This window comes from Oenanthe melanoleuca, chromosome 1, assembly GCF_029582105.1.
Source record: "Oenanthe melanoleuca isolate GR-GAL-2019-014 chromosome 1, OMel1.0, whole genome shotgun sequence".
NCBI classification, from domain to species: domain Eukaryota; kingdom Metazoa; phylum Chordata; class Aves; order Passeriformes; family Muscicapidae; genus Oenanthe; species Oenanthe melanoleuca.
In genome coordinates, this window is record NC_079333.1 from 82,786,943 (window position 1) to 82,803,316 (window position 16,374).

Sequence of the window (16,374 nt, forward strand, 5' to 3'; positions counted from 1 at the left end):
GAGATTTTTGTTCTGCTGATCCTACATGCGTCTAACACAGCCTCAGGATATGCAGCCTCCTCCTCCCTGCAGGAGCTATGAGATTCCCTTCTAATGTGGCACCTGCTCTCATGTACACAATCCTCACATCTTTGAAACTTCTTCCTTTTCATGAAATGTGACTGCAATTGGCCAGGGATCAAGGTATAAAACGGAAAACAGATTTGGATTTGGATATTGTTCTCACTTAAGCTCTGCTTCCCCAGTAAAACAAACAAAAACTTCTAACTTTTGGCTTCACCACTTCGCAGACCACACTCTGAAATATGGCAGAGCTTTACTGCCCTTCTGCCAGTTTTGAAAAGACAGTAATTAAGTGTCTCTGCAGTCATGTAAAGAAAGAATCAGGAGATCAGTTTTGCACTGAAAGCAAACACCAGCAAAGCCTTGCTGTTTCTCAGTACCCATCTCCATTTCCTTCATTGCAAGTAAAAACTGTGAAAAAAAATTACCCTATCTAACCCCAGCTATATCTAATGCTCTGTTTTTTGGTCTTGGGACTCAAATTTCTAAGCCCTTTCAAATACAAATGTTTCCAAACAGTTTAAAAGACTGTCAGAATTGACAGTTCCCTTGGAAAATGTGCAAGACAGGAGTGGTTTTCCTTAGCCAGCCAAGAGAGATTTGAGCAAGCCTGTGCACTGTAGATTCAGCAAAATGATTCACCTGAAACTTAACCAGAGAGAAAAGCAGTCTGTTTGGTTTAAGCTTGCAAATTTCTGTAGTGAAAAGCTCAGGCACAAGGCATTAACATTTGTGAAACTGAACCTCATGATTGTCCTGGACCTAAATCAAGCAGCTGTAAACGGCTATTTTTAACTCTGAAAATTAATCCACATCGTCTTTACTGTCACAAAAGAGTGGCCTGACATCCACACAGGCAGGCAGAAGAAAACAGGAGGTTAAATGTTTTAACTCGCTGGCAAAACTTCAATTTCATTAGTGATACATTGACAGCATTTAATCTACCAAGTCACAGCTGAGTTTTGTGCACTTTATGGACAGGTAGGATAAGCTGATTTTACCAGAAAAAGAAGAAAAAAAAAAAAAAAAAAAAAAAAGTGACAATGCACAAAAGCAGTATTATCAAATGGCAAGGGTCAATAGCTCAAGAAAAAAAGATTTTAATAAACTAAATACCGAACGTGGTAATGCAGCTTCTTAAACTCCATAGAAAATACTGATTTTGAAAATACTTGATGATTCTTTCAAATATATAATCTACCATTAAAAATTATCACTTTACAATATTCAAAACAGCCTCGTTTGCTTTTAAGTAAGAACTACACTGTTAAACTATATTAATTCTCCAAAGCATTGTTTATTTGAATTCAGTTGCTGCTGTCTTTGAACAAAAAGTTTGGCCCAAATTCCCTCCGCTCGAACGTCAGCGCAGCCTAACACATCATTGTCGCTGGAGTTCCTCACGGATCCACACTGCTGCGAGGGTAGAGCCCGATCCATCTCCGTGCATAGCCTTCACTACACGGATCTGGAGTGCCACATGCATACAACGTGCCGGATCTACAGCCACCACAACCGGTAGTATAATCAATGCAAAAAACAAGACGGAATGCAGTTTTCCACAACACTGAACTAACAACCCCGTAATGTCATGTATCGTCCAAAACTCAGGAGCTCTGTATGTACTTATACAGCTCTCGTTACAGAAAGGGGAGGCGAGCCGCAGATTGCGGACGGTCCCGGGGGGAGCACGGGCAGCACATCGTTCTGTGTGACCCCGGCATCGCTGCACGTCTCACCGCCGGCCCCAGGCACCTCGGCCGAGTCCCGCGGGCTGCAGCCCCCGCGGCTCTGCCCGGCTGCATCCTCCGGCCACGGGCAGCGGCTCCGCACTCCTGACGGGCTCCGCGCCCGCCTCAGTCACGCTGAGTAACCCACCGGGAGGGGAGTGCGGGGAACCAACAATAAAAGTGCCCTCAGCGGTGCTCAAGGCTACAGAAACGCGGAGCTGCTCCCCAGGCAACTCGCGGGGAGCCGGGCAGCCCCCAGTGCCCGGCCGGCGGCTGCCCCCGCACGGCCCGCGGCGGGGACCCGCGTACCGCCGAGCCGGGCCGGGCCGGGCCGGGCCGGGCCACCCGTGCACGGCCCGAACAAAGAGGCCGCTCCCGCTCCCCGCAGCCCGACCCGCCGCCGGGTGCCCCAGAGCCCCCCAAGTTCCCCTGGGGCAGGCGGAGGGGGATCTGCCACCCGGCCCAGCCCAGCCCAGCCCGGCCCGGCCCGGCCGAGCCCCCGCGCCACCAGGTACCCGTGAAGCGTCCGCCACCGTCCCCGTGGCCCCGACGCCGCTGCAGGATGAAGTAGCCGCTGCTCTTCTGCGTGACCCACAGCTTGAGGGCGTTCTTCAGCAGCACCTCCTCGGGCTTCAGCCACATCTTCCCCCGGCTCGCAGTGCCGCTCTCTGCCCCTCCGAGCCGCCCGCCCGCACGGCACCGCACCCGGCCGCCGGGTCACATCGCCCCCCGCGGGCTGCGCGCTCGGCTCGGCTCGGGCTCCCTCGGCGCGGGCCCGGCCGCCGGGGAGGGGCCGAGGGAGGAGCCCGGGCACGGGCCGCCCTCCCCGCGGCGCCCGGGGCTTTGTGCGGCGGGGCCGTGCTGCTCCGCACCGCCCGAGGGGGCGGCGGGGCTCCGGCCGGAGGGAGCGGGACTGGGGGAGGCCCAGGTTCTCCCTTTCGGGGGTGCCGTGGCGCCCCGAGCCCCACACAGAGCCCGCTGGGATCCCGCGGTGCCCTGGTCCTGGAGGATGCGCTGCCCGCTCCCGCTGTGGGTTTTACAGCGCCTGGGTCAGGTCCCCGCAGCAGTGCGGGAAGGAAAGGGTGTCCTGGGCTTGGAGAGAGGTTGGGGGGGTGGAGGTGTCTCTGCTTTCCTGTTTCCTTCTAGATCTAATCCTAAAGCGTGAACGCGCAGCTGCTTTGATATTTAAAGGCTGGTGCTTGGAACGTCCTATCACAAGGGAAAAGTCAGAATCTTAGTTTTACAGTTCGGGATTTTTTCTCATTTTAAGAAATAATCTGTCACTGCTTGCGATTGAGCTGTTGGCAGGATCGTTTGTGAACCCGCACAAATGGTTACTGCTGCAGCACTTTGTGTTGGTAATTCTCTGACACTGTATTTTACATTTTTATTAACACAGGTTGTCATTAATGCAGGTGGTGAGACACTAGAACAGGTTGCCCAGAGAAGCTGCATTGCCTCATCCCTGCACTGTTCAAGGCCAAGTTGGATGGAGCTCTGATCGTGATCTAAAGGTGTCCCTGCCCATGGGAGGGGGGTTGGAACTAGATCTTTAAGATCCCTTGCAACACAACCCTTTCTATTATTCTGTGGTTAAAATAGGACCAGTGTACTTTCTTTCCGTCATATTCCTTTTCCAGTTAACTGCAAATGTTAAATAATTACTTTACAACAACTGAATTTGCAGGCTGCTAAACCTCACTCTTCTCGACTAAAGACCTCAGTCACTGTGGGTTAAATCACACCTAAATTTCAGCAAATATCCCTCTAAATAGAGAGCTTTGATTAGGGATAAAGACCTGAGCTTCATTTTCCCAACCTCTGCTTATTGTTACACGAGCTGTGTACCAACTCCTTGAAAGATACCAGTGCTGCAGTATGTGCAGTAATTATTAGCTGGGAATTAGAAGGTGCCCATGTGGACTGCTTACGAGTTGCCAGTGGGATCATTTACTAGTCAAAATTCTGTACTCAGCTGAAATCTGGTAAACACTGTGTGATCTGTGTTCTTTACAATTTCTGTGTGAAGCAACGATTTCATTTCCATAAATAGAATAGCAAGCAAGCACTTTGAGTGTATTACTTGTCTGATATAAATATAAAAGCTGTCAAAAGGAGAAGATGGACATCCACATAATAATGTATTAAAAATTAATGAGAACGTAAGGAGAAATTACTTTAAATGCTCTTGCAGGATAAGAATAGCTCTGAGATTTCCCCTGCCCCCAGAACTATCCCCCATAACTTTCAATATGTAACTATTGAAATTTTAAATGCTTGGTGAATTGAGATGGTGAATATTTCTTCCCTTTGCAGACACTTGAATATTATTTTTTTTATTGTTTTCTGGGGCATTTTTACATTCAGTCTTGGGGTTTGGGCAGGCTGATTTGAGACACAATTTAGAAGAAGACCAAGCAAGTTCAAGCACCTTTGAGGTGCTTTTGCGCTTGAGAGTTAGCAAAAGAGTAAAGCAGTTGAGGATCCAGTGTCATGCATACCTGTCTCTGTTAATTACATCCTGAGACAGGCTTCTCCTGGACCACACCAACAGGACACTTTCAGAGCCATGGGCTTTGGAACCACATCCAAGTTGGCTCAACAACTGTTCAATGAAAACGGGATCCCTCATGCTTTTTTAGCAGCTTTTCCAACACCTAGAACTGGTGAAAAATAATTAACAAAGAATCTCTGAGAAATGGCTACAGAGAAGCAAAAGGGGGATGGATGAGATGAGAGAAAACTTATTGAGGGTGACAGAGTGAAACAAAGCACTTTTTAATATATATTGTAATAAAAAAAAAAAAAATACTGAAAGCAGGAGCATCCTTCTTTCCCAATATGGCATTGCACATGGCAGTCCCTGACATCCTGAGGCACAGCTTCTACCTGAAAACTAGACAGTCTTTGGCAACAGCTAATAAGTTTATTTCATAAAGAAAGTCCTACAGTAATGTATTGACTATTTTCACAACCAGTATTTGAACAGGATTTGGGTGATGTGAGGATCTTCTGAAGTCTCCTGTGAAACAATAGTTTTAAAATGCTGATGTCTAGAGAGGTACATAAAACCAGGAAGGATGGGAATCTAGTAGATTATGAGACAAAAGACAGAGTGCTGTGAGAAGTTATATACCTTTTTATTTATTCTCTGTAAAGTCTAGAGAAGATAGGACTATCTTATTCAATTGCTTGAAGGTACTTAAGGTTACTAGACTGAGGAAAAATAGCTTTTAAAATAAAGATGTATTTGAAAGGAAAGAACAGAAAGGAAATGAGGTTTCTGGCCTTATACCACCCTTAGCACACACTCTGAAATGATTGTGTTTGCGTTATTTATGATGCTATGTGTCTTTCTTAAATTTCAGTACTAGTAGCACAAGGCAGGGAGTCTGCCATTCAGATTATGTTGGAGCATCAATCACACCTAGAATAAACTGCAGAGATTCTGAGCATCTATGAAATAGAGTACAGACAGCAAAGAGAACAGCCACAGGGAAATATTTGCTTTTCCTTCTTGTCTTTTTCACTGACTGCCTTCCTAGCAGTCACACCCTTTAACTTCACATGGCTTTCATCCATCAAACAGATATATAATTTTCATTCTGGATGTCACTGAGATGCTCAAGGAAAGTGAATTCCTCCTGTGCATAAAATGAATTATGTCAGGAAAGAGGCAGCCGTGGTGCTCTGAGCCTTCTGCCTGGCTGGCCCTCTGCAGAGGGTACCAAACCCTCAGAGGGGGCTGGCAACACTTGAACAAGCTTGGAGTTTCTGAGTGTGCAGTGCTTTAGGATAGGCTCCAGGGCTTGCAGGTGCATGATTGCTGCTAATGCACATATGAGCTGCCAGAAAAGCAGACTGTCCATGCTCCTCCCTCCCTGACCCCTGCCAGACTTTCTGTAGTGAATAGTTTTAACTAGTTAAGCTAGTTGAAAACTTTTATTTATTAAAGTGATTTTGGCTAGGTTAGTTCCTTAGTCATGTTGTGACTGCAGGAAAACTGGGTTCAAAGTGCACGTCCTGAACTGAGAGAAAGAAACAGGCTGACCTTTCAGGCAGGAAACTGTAGGGAGATTCAGTTGCATTTATCATTAAATGCGAGCCTAAAGATGGAGTTTAATTTATTTATACTTAAAAATTTAAAAAAAAAAAAGGACTGGAATTTGGACTGTGGACTGTGTGGACTGGAGTTAGACTGACTGGACTGTGCACCTGCCTGTCATTCTGTAGGTGCACAGTCCAATCATTTCCACGTTTCCAGTTTTGATTCTTTATCATGTACCTTAATTAGTGTCTGGAAAACCCTGATCAGTGTGCTGACTCAATTCCCAAGACAGAGCTCCTGAAACTGTCAGATGATCCTAAGTTCAGACTTATCAGAGACAGCAGTAAGTGCAGAGAATTAATGTTTAGGATGCCAGGGAAATAATACACATCAGTGAATATAACACTGGAAATTCAAACTTTGACTAATACATCTAGGAGAAAATAACTAAAACATAATAACATACTTATTTCAGGGGACAAAACAAACAAACAGAAACACCTCACAGAGATTAATCTATAGCTGCTGTTTTCAGCACCTTTATTTTCTGCAGCCCCCAGAGTATTCCACTTCAGCACCAGCCTCCTGTAGATCAGTTGGCAGCAGGGATCAGTACATTTACTTTTCTTTGTGGCATGTCCCCTTGAAGCCATCTGCCAGTGCAGAGATCCACAGCCTCTGGGCTGAAAACCACTGAGCACTCTGAGAGCAGGGAAGGGATTTTGCTGAAGAAATTAAGCCACAAGTCTTCAGATTCACCATATATTCATACATGGCTGGATTTTGAAAAGACTATCTCTCACCTACACTGAACAAAGGAGAGATGTAGTGACACATTGGGTCAGTGCCCAGTGGCAGCCTTAAGCCCTCAGCACGCTGCTCCAGGCACTGGCTCACTCTTGAAAGAACTCTCAAGGTCCAAAATACCCCACTGCTCTAACAGGCCAGACTGCCAATGTAGGATAATATTTCCTCTGTTGTACCGACAAATCACAGACCAGGTAGATAACAGTGCTCCTCTACAAAAGTCTGATGGGACTATTCTTTATATAACTTATTAATTTCAGACTACTACAGTATTTGAAAAATGGAGATATAGTGGAGGCATATTACAAAAAGAACAGTAGAAATTATTACGGATTTAAAGCTGTCTTGTGAGCTCACATTTCAGTGGTGTGATATATGTGTAGCTTGGCTGAAAGGGACAACTGAAGTGAAGCACAAAATAGCTGCCTACAAGAACCTGTGTGTTAAATACAAAGAAGATGATATATTTATTGCATTGAAAAGGTGATTCACTGAATGCAACATGAGAGGTTTGTTTGTTTGCTTTTTTTTTTTAAAAAAGGGGGAGATTAGATAAAGTACTAAGCTTACTGAGCAAATCAGATTGATCTGAAAGTCTTTTACTGTGAGTAATGCAACAAGGACCAGACTACAGGCATTTTAGAAATAGTATAAGATAAATAATTTCATATATGATGGAGTTACTCTGTGATGTTAACTTTGTGATCAGAAAGATTGAGTAACCAAGCAAGATACCCTCTGCCTTCTAAGCACAGGTAATGACTTTTTTCTCCACAAGAAATCCACTACAAAAGGGGATTTTTAAAAGATGCTTTGAAAGGCTCTTCTGCAAGGTTCTTTCTTGTCAGACACCCTCCCAGATATTTTGCTGTTGGAATGAAGCCATGTTTGCTTCTCACTCTCAGAAAGTCCTCTTCAAGTTTGGCAGAAATGAGAGAGCCCAAAGGGAAATCACAGTAGCTCACACGCAGATCCCAAATCCTGGCAGCATGCCTCCATTGAAACAGGACTGCAAGGACCCCTCCTGCCAGACAGATCGGATCCTGGGAATCTGTAAAAGTAGCTCCTAAGCCTAGATCTTTTGAATAGATTCAAACACAAGGTTCATTTTGGTTTGAAAGGGTCACAGAAATGTAGTAGTCAAGGTCTTCCACACCGAGAAGTGCTGAGTTACAGAAACACTGAAAACTGCCTGAGCATTCTCAGCTACATCTCCAAGTAATTTAATCTTCATTGTCTTTCTCCTGTAATGGCTGAATTGCAAAAGCCAGTTAATGTTTATGGGTGCATATGTTTTTGTCTTCCTGCCTGTTCTAGCAGAGTAACAAAACTGTTACAACCTGTAATTAATTCCAGAGGCTTCATTTATTATCTCTGATTAAATTAATGTCTGTGCAATAAAGAAGATATAAGAAGATATAAGAAGTTATAATACACTGTCAGGAGCAAGTGTAATTAAGTTATAGACAACACTGTAAAAACACATTAGAAGTCTTGACTCACAGTTTAATGCAATAATATTTCCTGGCTCTTTCCCTGTCAATAACATTATAATGTGCATTTTTATATTTCAAGTACCAGCAGTAGAACAGCAATATCCAAAATGATTATGTGGCTGATTCCACTTCTTATTTTACTTCCAACCTCACTTCCTCACTTCCAGTTGCAAAACCCACTTCTGCAATTTAGTACTGTCAAAGCTCTTCTGGGAACCACACAATTACTGTGACACTGGAAAGGTCATCACATTTCAAGGTGTTTAACAAACATTTCCTAAGAAAACAGCCTCTCTCAAGTCATTAAAATAATACATACATGTGGTTTAAGGCAGTAAACTCCACCTTTTTTCTTGTCTCTTTCTTGGGGAAATTCCAGTTCTCCAAAACACTGTATGAAAAACACAACCCTTTAGCCCTTTACTCATAGACAGAAGATCTCTGCAGAGCACACAGGTGATAGAGAGGAAATCAAGACAAGGGCTTCATGGGCACCGTTTCTCCAAAGGACAGCAGGGGAGTTAGATCTCGGCTTGCCCTGCCCACTACTTGACACCCTCTCCACCAGTGCTTAATAATATGTCTGCACTCTGCCAGAGCTGAGTCACACCAGCTTTCCTCCCCACCTTCAGTAGGTGCAGAAGACTTCCGTTTAGCACGGTGGTAATGACCCCAGGAAGCTGGGAGAAGATGCTGTAGATTACATTATGATGGAAAGAAAAAGTTATTTCTCAACTTACTGCCCAGGATACCCTCCCTGCCCATCCTCATTTTCATTCTCAAGACATAGCTGTGGGTAGGCCCCATCCTCTCAGGATTTTTTTTACTACTCAGTTTGACATTGAGATAAGACACTGAAGTTATTCTGTACAAAAGAAGAGGAATGGCCAGCCCTATATAAGATACTGCATTCCAAGAATACAGTTTATTTCTGGCTTGGCATAAGTCTCTGCAGTGTAGTGGGAATGGAAGAGTTGGCCTCCTAAAATGCATTTCTGCTCTTTAGGGAGAATGACTCAAGTGAGACAGTGATTTTTCTACCTTTTGGTAGATACAAGACCTTGAACAATAGAGCAAATTAGCAGAGCCAGGAACAAAGGAGGCAGAATCAAAAGTAAAGGTGCAAAGGCTCCATAACTTGTGATAAGGGGAAAAGCCCAGAGCAGACAGGACAAAATTTCCTGAAAATTTTCCTGCAACCTGCAACCTGCAACGAACTTCCTGCAACCCTTTTCTAATTGCATTTTTCTGTACAGCAGTGGTGTTTCAGCAACAATAGCAAATGACCTTGACAGGGAAAAAGCATTGCTGCCCTAACACACTACCAAAAATGTAGCTGCTGGCATTCACTTGTGCCAGGCAGTCTCAAAGGAAGCCTGAAGTTGAAGGAATGGCCAGTGTTAGCTTCTGTTAGCAGCAGCTTCCTCCAGCACTGCTTCCTGATCCAAAATTCCCACAGTAATTCATCTTCCAAGATCAAAAGTCTACAGGAGCTCAACAATACTTCAGTGTTTTGTGGAATAAAAAATCTCAAACCTAAACCAAAAAGTAAACCTAAACTTCAAAAGTATGCCATCATTGTTTATAGCGCCCCATCTTGCTTCCACATGGAGATGGGCAATGCTTTTTCTACCATAGCTGTCTTTGCTGGACCTGGGTACAATTTGCCTTAGCTAAAAGTATGGCCTAGGAAACTGGAAGAATTTTCATTTTTCTTTGCTGCACTTGGAACCAGAGGCTCTTTTTACAAAAATTTCCTTCAGGTATTTACCATGTTCTTCCTTTGATCCCCTGGAATATCAACTTGCGTGGACAGTAAGGCCACACAAAGGACAGTAAAATAATGAATTAACTGTGCCTTTTTCTCAGTCAGAGATGTCTCACAAGAATTGCATAACAGAAACTCATGAAAGCACATTATGTCCCCTGAAGCTGTGATGGTCTCTCTCCTGCCTGTATACACAAAGTCTGACACGGTATTTGTGTTCCATGGGATTTGTCCTAACCCTGTGTACACAGGAACCCTACAACCAGTTTGCAGCTACATAAAGCTGTTCTCCATTTTTTGTGAATCCTGCCTGCCTGCCCGGCAGCTGCAGACAGTTGGCACCTTGCACCAAGGGACTCAGCACCACATTATCACCAAAGCTGTGTAAGGATGAGCATACTAGGGCTGCTGGTGCTGCTGGTGCTGGGCATGGTGGTGCAGCAGAAGGTGTAGAGAAACACCACTTCTGCTCACCTTCTGAGGACTTTGAAATACCTGTGGAGAGCTTCAGCTGCAGGGGTGGCAAAACTGTGTCACAGCACAAGCCTGGTTGTCGCAGAAGTGTCAGAGCTTTAAGACAAGTTCTAAAATGTGTATGTGAGTGCCTTTGAGGCACCCTTTAATATATTTTTTCTGGCAACCTTTTCCTCTTTTTTATGCTCTGGGGATCCCCAAAGGAGCATTTCTGTTGTGATTCTTACATCTTCCCACTGATCTGCTATGACACTCAAAGCTATGCTAAGCTGAGCTTGGTACATGGCTGATACTGCTGGATAGGAATCGTGCTGCACATGCCTAGGACTGGGTTTGAACTTGCTGTCTTTGATCAGCACTGCATTTCTGCTTCTACCTGACTCCTATATTCTGTATAAAGCTCTGTGATCTCCTTTTGTTTTGGCTGGATAATTTAAATGTGATACCTGCCATTCTAATAGAATTTGGAGACTTTCTCACCACCTATGTTTTTGCAGGTAGGTTGAAAAGATGTTAGCCTTTGCATGGCCACAGAACAATTAAAATTGGGAATGCACAATTCCAAAGAAAACAACTACAACTCTCTTCCCTTTTTTTATTATGCTGGTTTTTTTTCTTTTCTAGACTACCAAATCTAATGAAGTCCTGTTGTTCCTTCACTCAGTGAAGCTGGTGACTACATACACATTCATGTTTTCTGCTCCTTTCAGGGATAAAATATTCATCACACTCTTATAGAAATGCACCCAAAGCATCTGCCTAGTCTTTATGGGAGATGTAGAAAGATTTGAAAACATGCTCTGCTTCCTTTCCCATTTGCACAGAGGAATGGATCTTCTTGAACTACTTTTAAAAAATCTTTGTTTTACTTTGCCCTTTCTCTAAGTGTCTCAGGCCAGCAAAGTCTTTGTTTCCATTCTTGTCATGGTGCAACAGAAAAAAAAAATGTTTTTGCATATTTGCATATCTATTTCTCTCACAAACCAGTTTTTCCTTGCATACCTTGGGAGAACTCAACAGGCCTACAGAGCCTGAATTTTCAAAGATATTGCTGCTTTTGAGTGGGCATGTTAAAACCTAGCTTTGCAGAAGTAAATAGCGTATAATCGACATCGAAGACAACTGTGAAATCAATCCCTTCGGAGGTTTGGTGCTGAGCATCAAGGAGAGCTCTTAAAAGTAGTTTCTGCTTTTGAAAACTTTGGACTTGAGCCAGAGCTTTCATCTCCTTATCTGCGAAAATGGAATACGGCTTAAATACCTGTCCAACAGCTCATGAAGGTTCATTAATGTTTATAAACCCCTTGGAATTGAAAAGCACTGATTACTACTGTTTATTTATTATGTTTATTTATTAATTCCTGTTGTCTTGCACCTTCACATTCCTTTCACATCTCAAAGGAGAGGATTTAGCAGCTAGCAAAACCAACAAAGCTTGTAAAAGCCTCTGCTCTCCTGCCCCTCTCTCATTGTAATAGTCTCCCTGTACCCTCTCACCATGTCCCCATGTTGGCGTTTTATCGTCAGTCCCCTCTTCCTGCCATGCTTCCTGTTTCCCCTCCTCCCAGTGTGGTTCAGACTCTCTTCCAAAGCCTCCCTGCTGGGACCAGCTGGTCTGACACAGCTGCAAAGTGGCCAAGAAGTGAGAGCAGGAAAATTGGTTAGTTGAGAGAGTGGGCAGCAAAAATGAGGGCAGACTCCATGGCAGAGCCCTTCCCCTCCACCAGGACTCCAGCTGATGGAGACTGTTCACCTCCATCTCTTCCAGGCCTCTATCCCTCTCTCTGCTTTGGCTGAAAACAGCCACAGGTTTAAGAGTTACTGGGAAAGGGGAGGTTGGTACAAGAATGTGTAAACACAGAGTGGTTTCTTCTTTTGTTGATCAAGCAGACGTTTGAAAATCTCTCTATGTTCAGATTATAAATAAATCACACTGAGCAAACTCAATTTTTCCAGTTGAAACCATTTATGTAAGCACACTATTGACATTTCTCTGTGTTCTTTTTTACAAGGTCATACTCACCTTGGTAGGTGTATGAGAGTTGCTCCATTCATGGTACAGATTAAGTCTTCTGAAGGACACAGTGGTTTGTCTCAGAAGTGTTTATGTTATCCAGCAACAAGACTCAGGACCTCAACAAGACAGCATTTTCTGAAGTACTGCCCTGCTATCAAAATATCTTAAAGTAGTTCTCAGTCCATCTGCCTTGGCCAATGGGACATAGAGTTTACTCTGACCTGGCATGGCCTGTGGAAGCTGCAGCAACTGCTTCTGGCCAGATGAAGGATGTTGTAAACTGAGGAGCCTGCTAGGGCACGTCATCTTCTAAAGATGAAAACCATACCTACAAAAATACAGGAATGTGTACATCTATACAGGTACTTTGTACACCTACAAGGTGAAACCAGTGAGCTAATGGAGAAACTGAAATCAAGGTAGTGGTGTTATTGCTCTGCCCTTTTCTCACGCAAAGCAGCCCTGGGACTTGGGAAACTCCATGCTTTGCTTTCAGTTCTGCCACACATTTGCAGCTCTGTCAAATTATACTTCTGCCTATTTCTTGCTGTAAGTTTTACTCTGGCTTACATATGTGGGTGCAGATACCCAGACAAACCAAACTTGCTCAAAAGCACACATTTGATTCACAGTTCTGGATGCAAGTCCACACGAGTAGTTCTGGTAGGGTGGCTTGGCCTTTCAAAGTATCACCAGCCTAAGGTGGTGTACCTAAGAAAATGTTTCACCATGTGCTGTGGAAAGACCCATTTGTTTTTTCTCAACTCCAGCTCACAGACGCTCCTAGTCCATTATTAAACTACTAAAAATAAAATACTTCTGATTCAGCTTTTTCTCTCCTATCCTCTCCAGCTGCTGCCCAGGCATGGATCCTGCACCATTGAAAGAGATGTTCCTGTTTTGGACTGTGATGTTATTTCAGAAGGATGCATACAGAAGGCTCTGGCCATAAAGGGCATTTCAGCAGTGGTCTTTTTTAACCCTTACTTAGTGATGGGTCCTGGCAAAGAAATGATGCTGCTTACGTTGCTGAGTGTTGACAGCTGTTGTTTACTTCAGTCTCTCTGGTGCTGCAGGGTTGTGAAACTGCATCAAGATCTAGAGTAGGGGTGATAAGCAGAAGGTACAGAGTTATTGCATAGGGAACTCTGCCCTCTTGAATCCCTCTGAAGACCGTGCTTTGACCCAAATCTGCTGTAATTAACCAAAGATGGGACCCAATGCACTAATGGGTCATCACTGCTAACCAGGAGGTGGCTGTGCCAGGCTTAGGTAACCATTTTTGTGTTGATTAGACAGCTTCTAAAGCTGTGATAGGAATAAGTTTGTGCTGATGCCAAACCACAGGCTCCGGTAGCTAATACATGTGAAACAGTAGCCGGCTGAGGGAAGAGTGCACTTTTCCAACTACACTGACTGCATGTGTCTGTCCTTGGGGTGATCTCTGCAAGAAATGCAGGAACAACTGGCATTCAGGGACATAGATCTGCAGATGGTGGCTGATCACAGGGAAACATTTATGGACACAGGCATGGGATGCATAAAGCATGAAACAAGGATCCTGAAGTAATCTAGGGTTTCCTCTCTGGAGAAGGGACTCAGGTTATTTCTGACAGTGTATTTACAAATAGAAATTGGTAGTTTCTACCCATTATTCCTTTATTTGACCACCTCACCATCTTCTTCTGTCCTGGCATATAAAGTTTAATGCTGAGGAGAGATCACCTGATAGGAAAAGAAGGTTTAATTATATATTAAGTATTTGCAAAATGGTTTCAGTTGCTGAAGGCAAAATTGCTCAGCCTTCAAACTTGTTTGGATGTCTGTATGCTCTGGTCGATTTGTGTTAACAGCACTCTGCATCTTCACACCTTCTGTGAGGGCATCAATTAAGAATGTCAGTCTCTGAAGATAGGCAGGGACTGCAAGAGAAATCAAGGATGCCACAAGGATGTCACACCTCTCTCTTCCCACCCCTGAAATACTGCCAAGTACTCCTACCTCTGCACTGCAAGTGGCATATTTGTGTCCACCACACACTTGGTGAATGTGAGAGGAAGATGTTCATGCTGTAAGTTGTTCTTGACTCTTCTTTCTTTCCCATGCTTCAAGTCCAACTGCACGTTAAAAAAAAAAGTAGACTTGTGTCCAAAATCAGTAAGCATCTGCAGGAGAACAGGAACCTTTATACCCTCTCTTCCCCCCTCTCTCTCCCCCTGCTCCAACAGATTCTTGTTTTGCCATCTCATCTAAGAATCCTGGTTTTTGTTTTTTTTGGTGAAGTGGAAAGGGGAGCAGAGAATGTTCTTATTTACTTTGCTCATCAGAATAGGGTCACTGTTTTTATGACTTTATCTCATCTCTATCCATTAACCTGTTCTGAATCCCTTGCAAGACAGTAGTCTCCAGAGTTAGGTACTTCAGATTCAAGCTTGAAATAATTTGGCAAACAAGTAGCTAGGGTTTTGTGAGAAAGGGTAGGGCAACTGAAGTAAAGGCATACAGTCATTGATACTGTTTTAAATGTATTTTTGGAGTATTGACTTGCTGGAATTCCTTTACAGAAAAAGCTATTTCCAGACCTATGACAAGAGATCTCATCTCTTTGTTTAAATGTTATCTGCTGACCAGCATATTAGTGAATAGCGAGGAACTTAGGAAGTTTAGTCTCTTAAATGATCTTACCAATTTCTCCATTAAAAAAAATCTCAAACATCACAGTAAAGAAGGCATTAGAAGATGTCAGACTAAGTTGAGGAAGCTGTCTGAAAACTAAAACTGCTTTTTGTGTCCCCTTCTCTATCTCTGGCTTTGCACTTCTTTTTCACCATGTTCCTTGAGCCACAACTGAGAAGCTCCCCAGAATATGACCTTAACATTCAGCCCTTTTGGGGTATAAAGAAAACCCTAAAGTGTGCTCTGCCCTCTGCAACCCACAACTCCCACAACCCCATTCCTTCCCTTCCCCTTTTCCACCACATCTCTCTCCCCACCTCTGAAATATTGCCAAGTACCCAGGACAGCCTCTCCAGAAGTACCTCTGAACTCTCACTTCACCGACTCCTGTTCTTCCACCTTCAGGGGACAATGGGCATCATGTGGTGTTACAGCTATGCCTAAGGTGACAGCCCTTTGCTGCCTACCCACTGAATTCAGCCAGAACTGACTTCTCCCATGAGGGAATTGATAAGATCTCTCCTCTGGCCCACCACTGATTTTCATAAAACTCGTGTGTGGTTAACACTTATGAAAGAATTTTGCCTTTCTTTCAGATCTAGCTGAAAGAAATTATTGGTGAGAAGTTGACGGGGGGGGAGGGAAGGGGGGAAGGGGGCCAATTTGATAGACAGACAAATAGACAATGTGATTGCATCAGTCTCATTTCCTTAGGAAACTGGGTTAAAAATAAAAGGTTTTATTTGCCCCTGGGAATAAAGAAGAATGTCTCTTACATCTTTACAAAACATTTGTTTCTATGTATACTTATAAATAGTCAGGATGAGAGAGGAAGTTTGCACTGGATTTTGAGCAAAGAACTAAAAGGAAGAGCAGGAGGTGCGTGAATCACACAATCTGGGATTCTTTTAGGCATATGAGAGTGGAGCAATGAATGCAGGGCCTTGTACACCAATGCCATATTCCCCAAGAGTACACATCTCTGCCCTACAAACCAACTGCCCATTGGGCAATTTTTCAGAGCCCCACAGAAAGAATGCAGCTTTACTGCATCAGTGATGGATGATGTGCTTTAGATCAAACCCTTGGTGTACTTTATGGTCAGCAGACTCTCTCAGGTGTAAGTGAGCAACACGGAAACTGCTATATTTGTTCAGATTTATGGTCTAGAAATTCCTGTCTGATGGTGACCAAGACAAGTTACAACAGAGAAAATAATCCCCAAAAAGGTCTCAGCCATCATTAAGAGATTGTGTAAGATGAAGAAGCACTTATGCGCCTCCTAGATTTCTCCT

The 16,374-nt window shown here is 43.9% G+C and overlaps 1 protein-coding gene across 2 annotated transcripts in view; it reads right to left on the bottom strand.

The window, feature by feature from the left end:
• Positions 1-2,578, bottom strand: part of TBC1D8 (TBC1 domain family member 8) — a 48,482-nt gene extending 45,904 nt beyond the window's left edge. For both annotated transcript variants that reach the window (XM_056488161.1, XM_056488151.1), the window contains exon 1: positions 2,309-2,578. In XM_056488161.1, coding sequence (XP_056344136.1) covers positions 2,309-2,435 — 127 coding nt within the window. In that variant the 5' untranslated portion in view covers positions 2,436-2,578. The remainder of the gene's footprint in view (positions 1-2,308) is intronic.
• Positions 2,579-16,374: the final 13,796 nt, after the last annotated feature.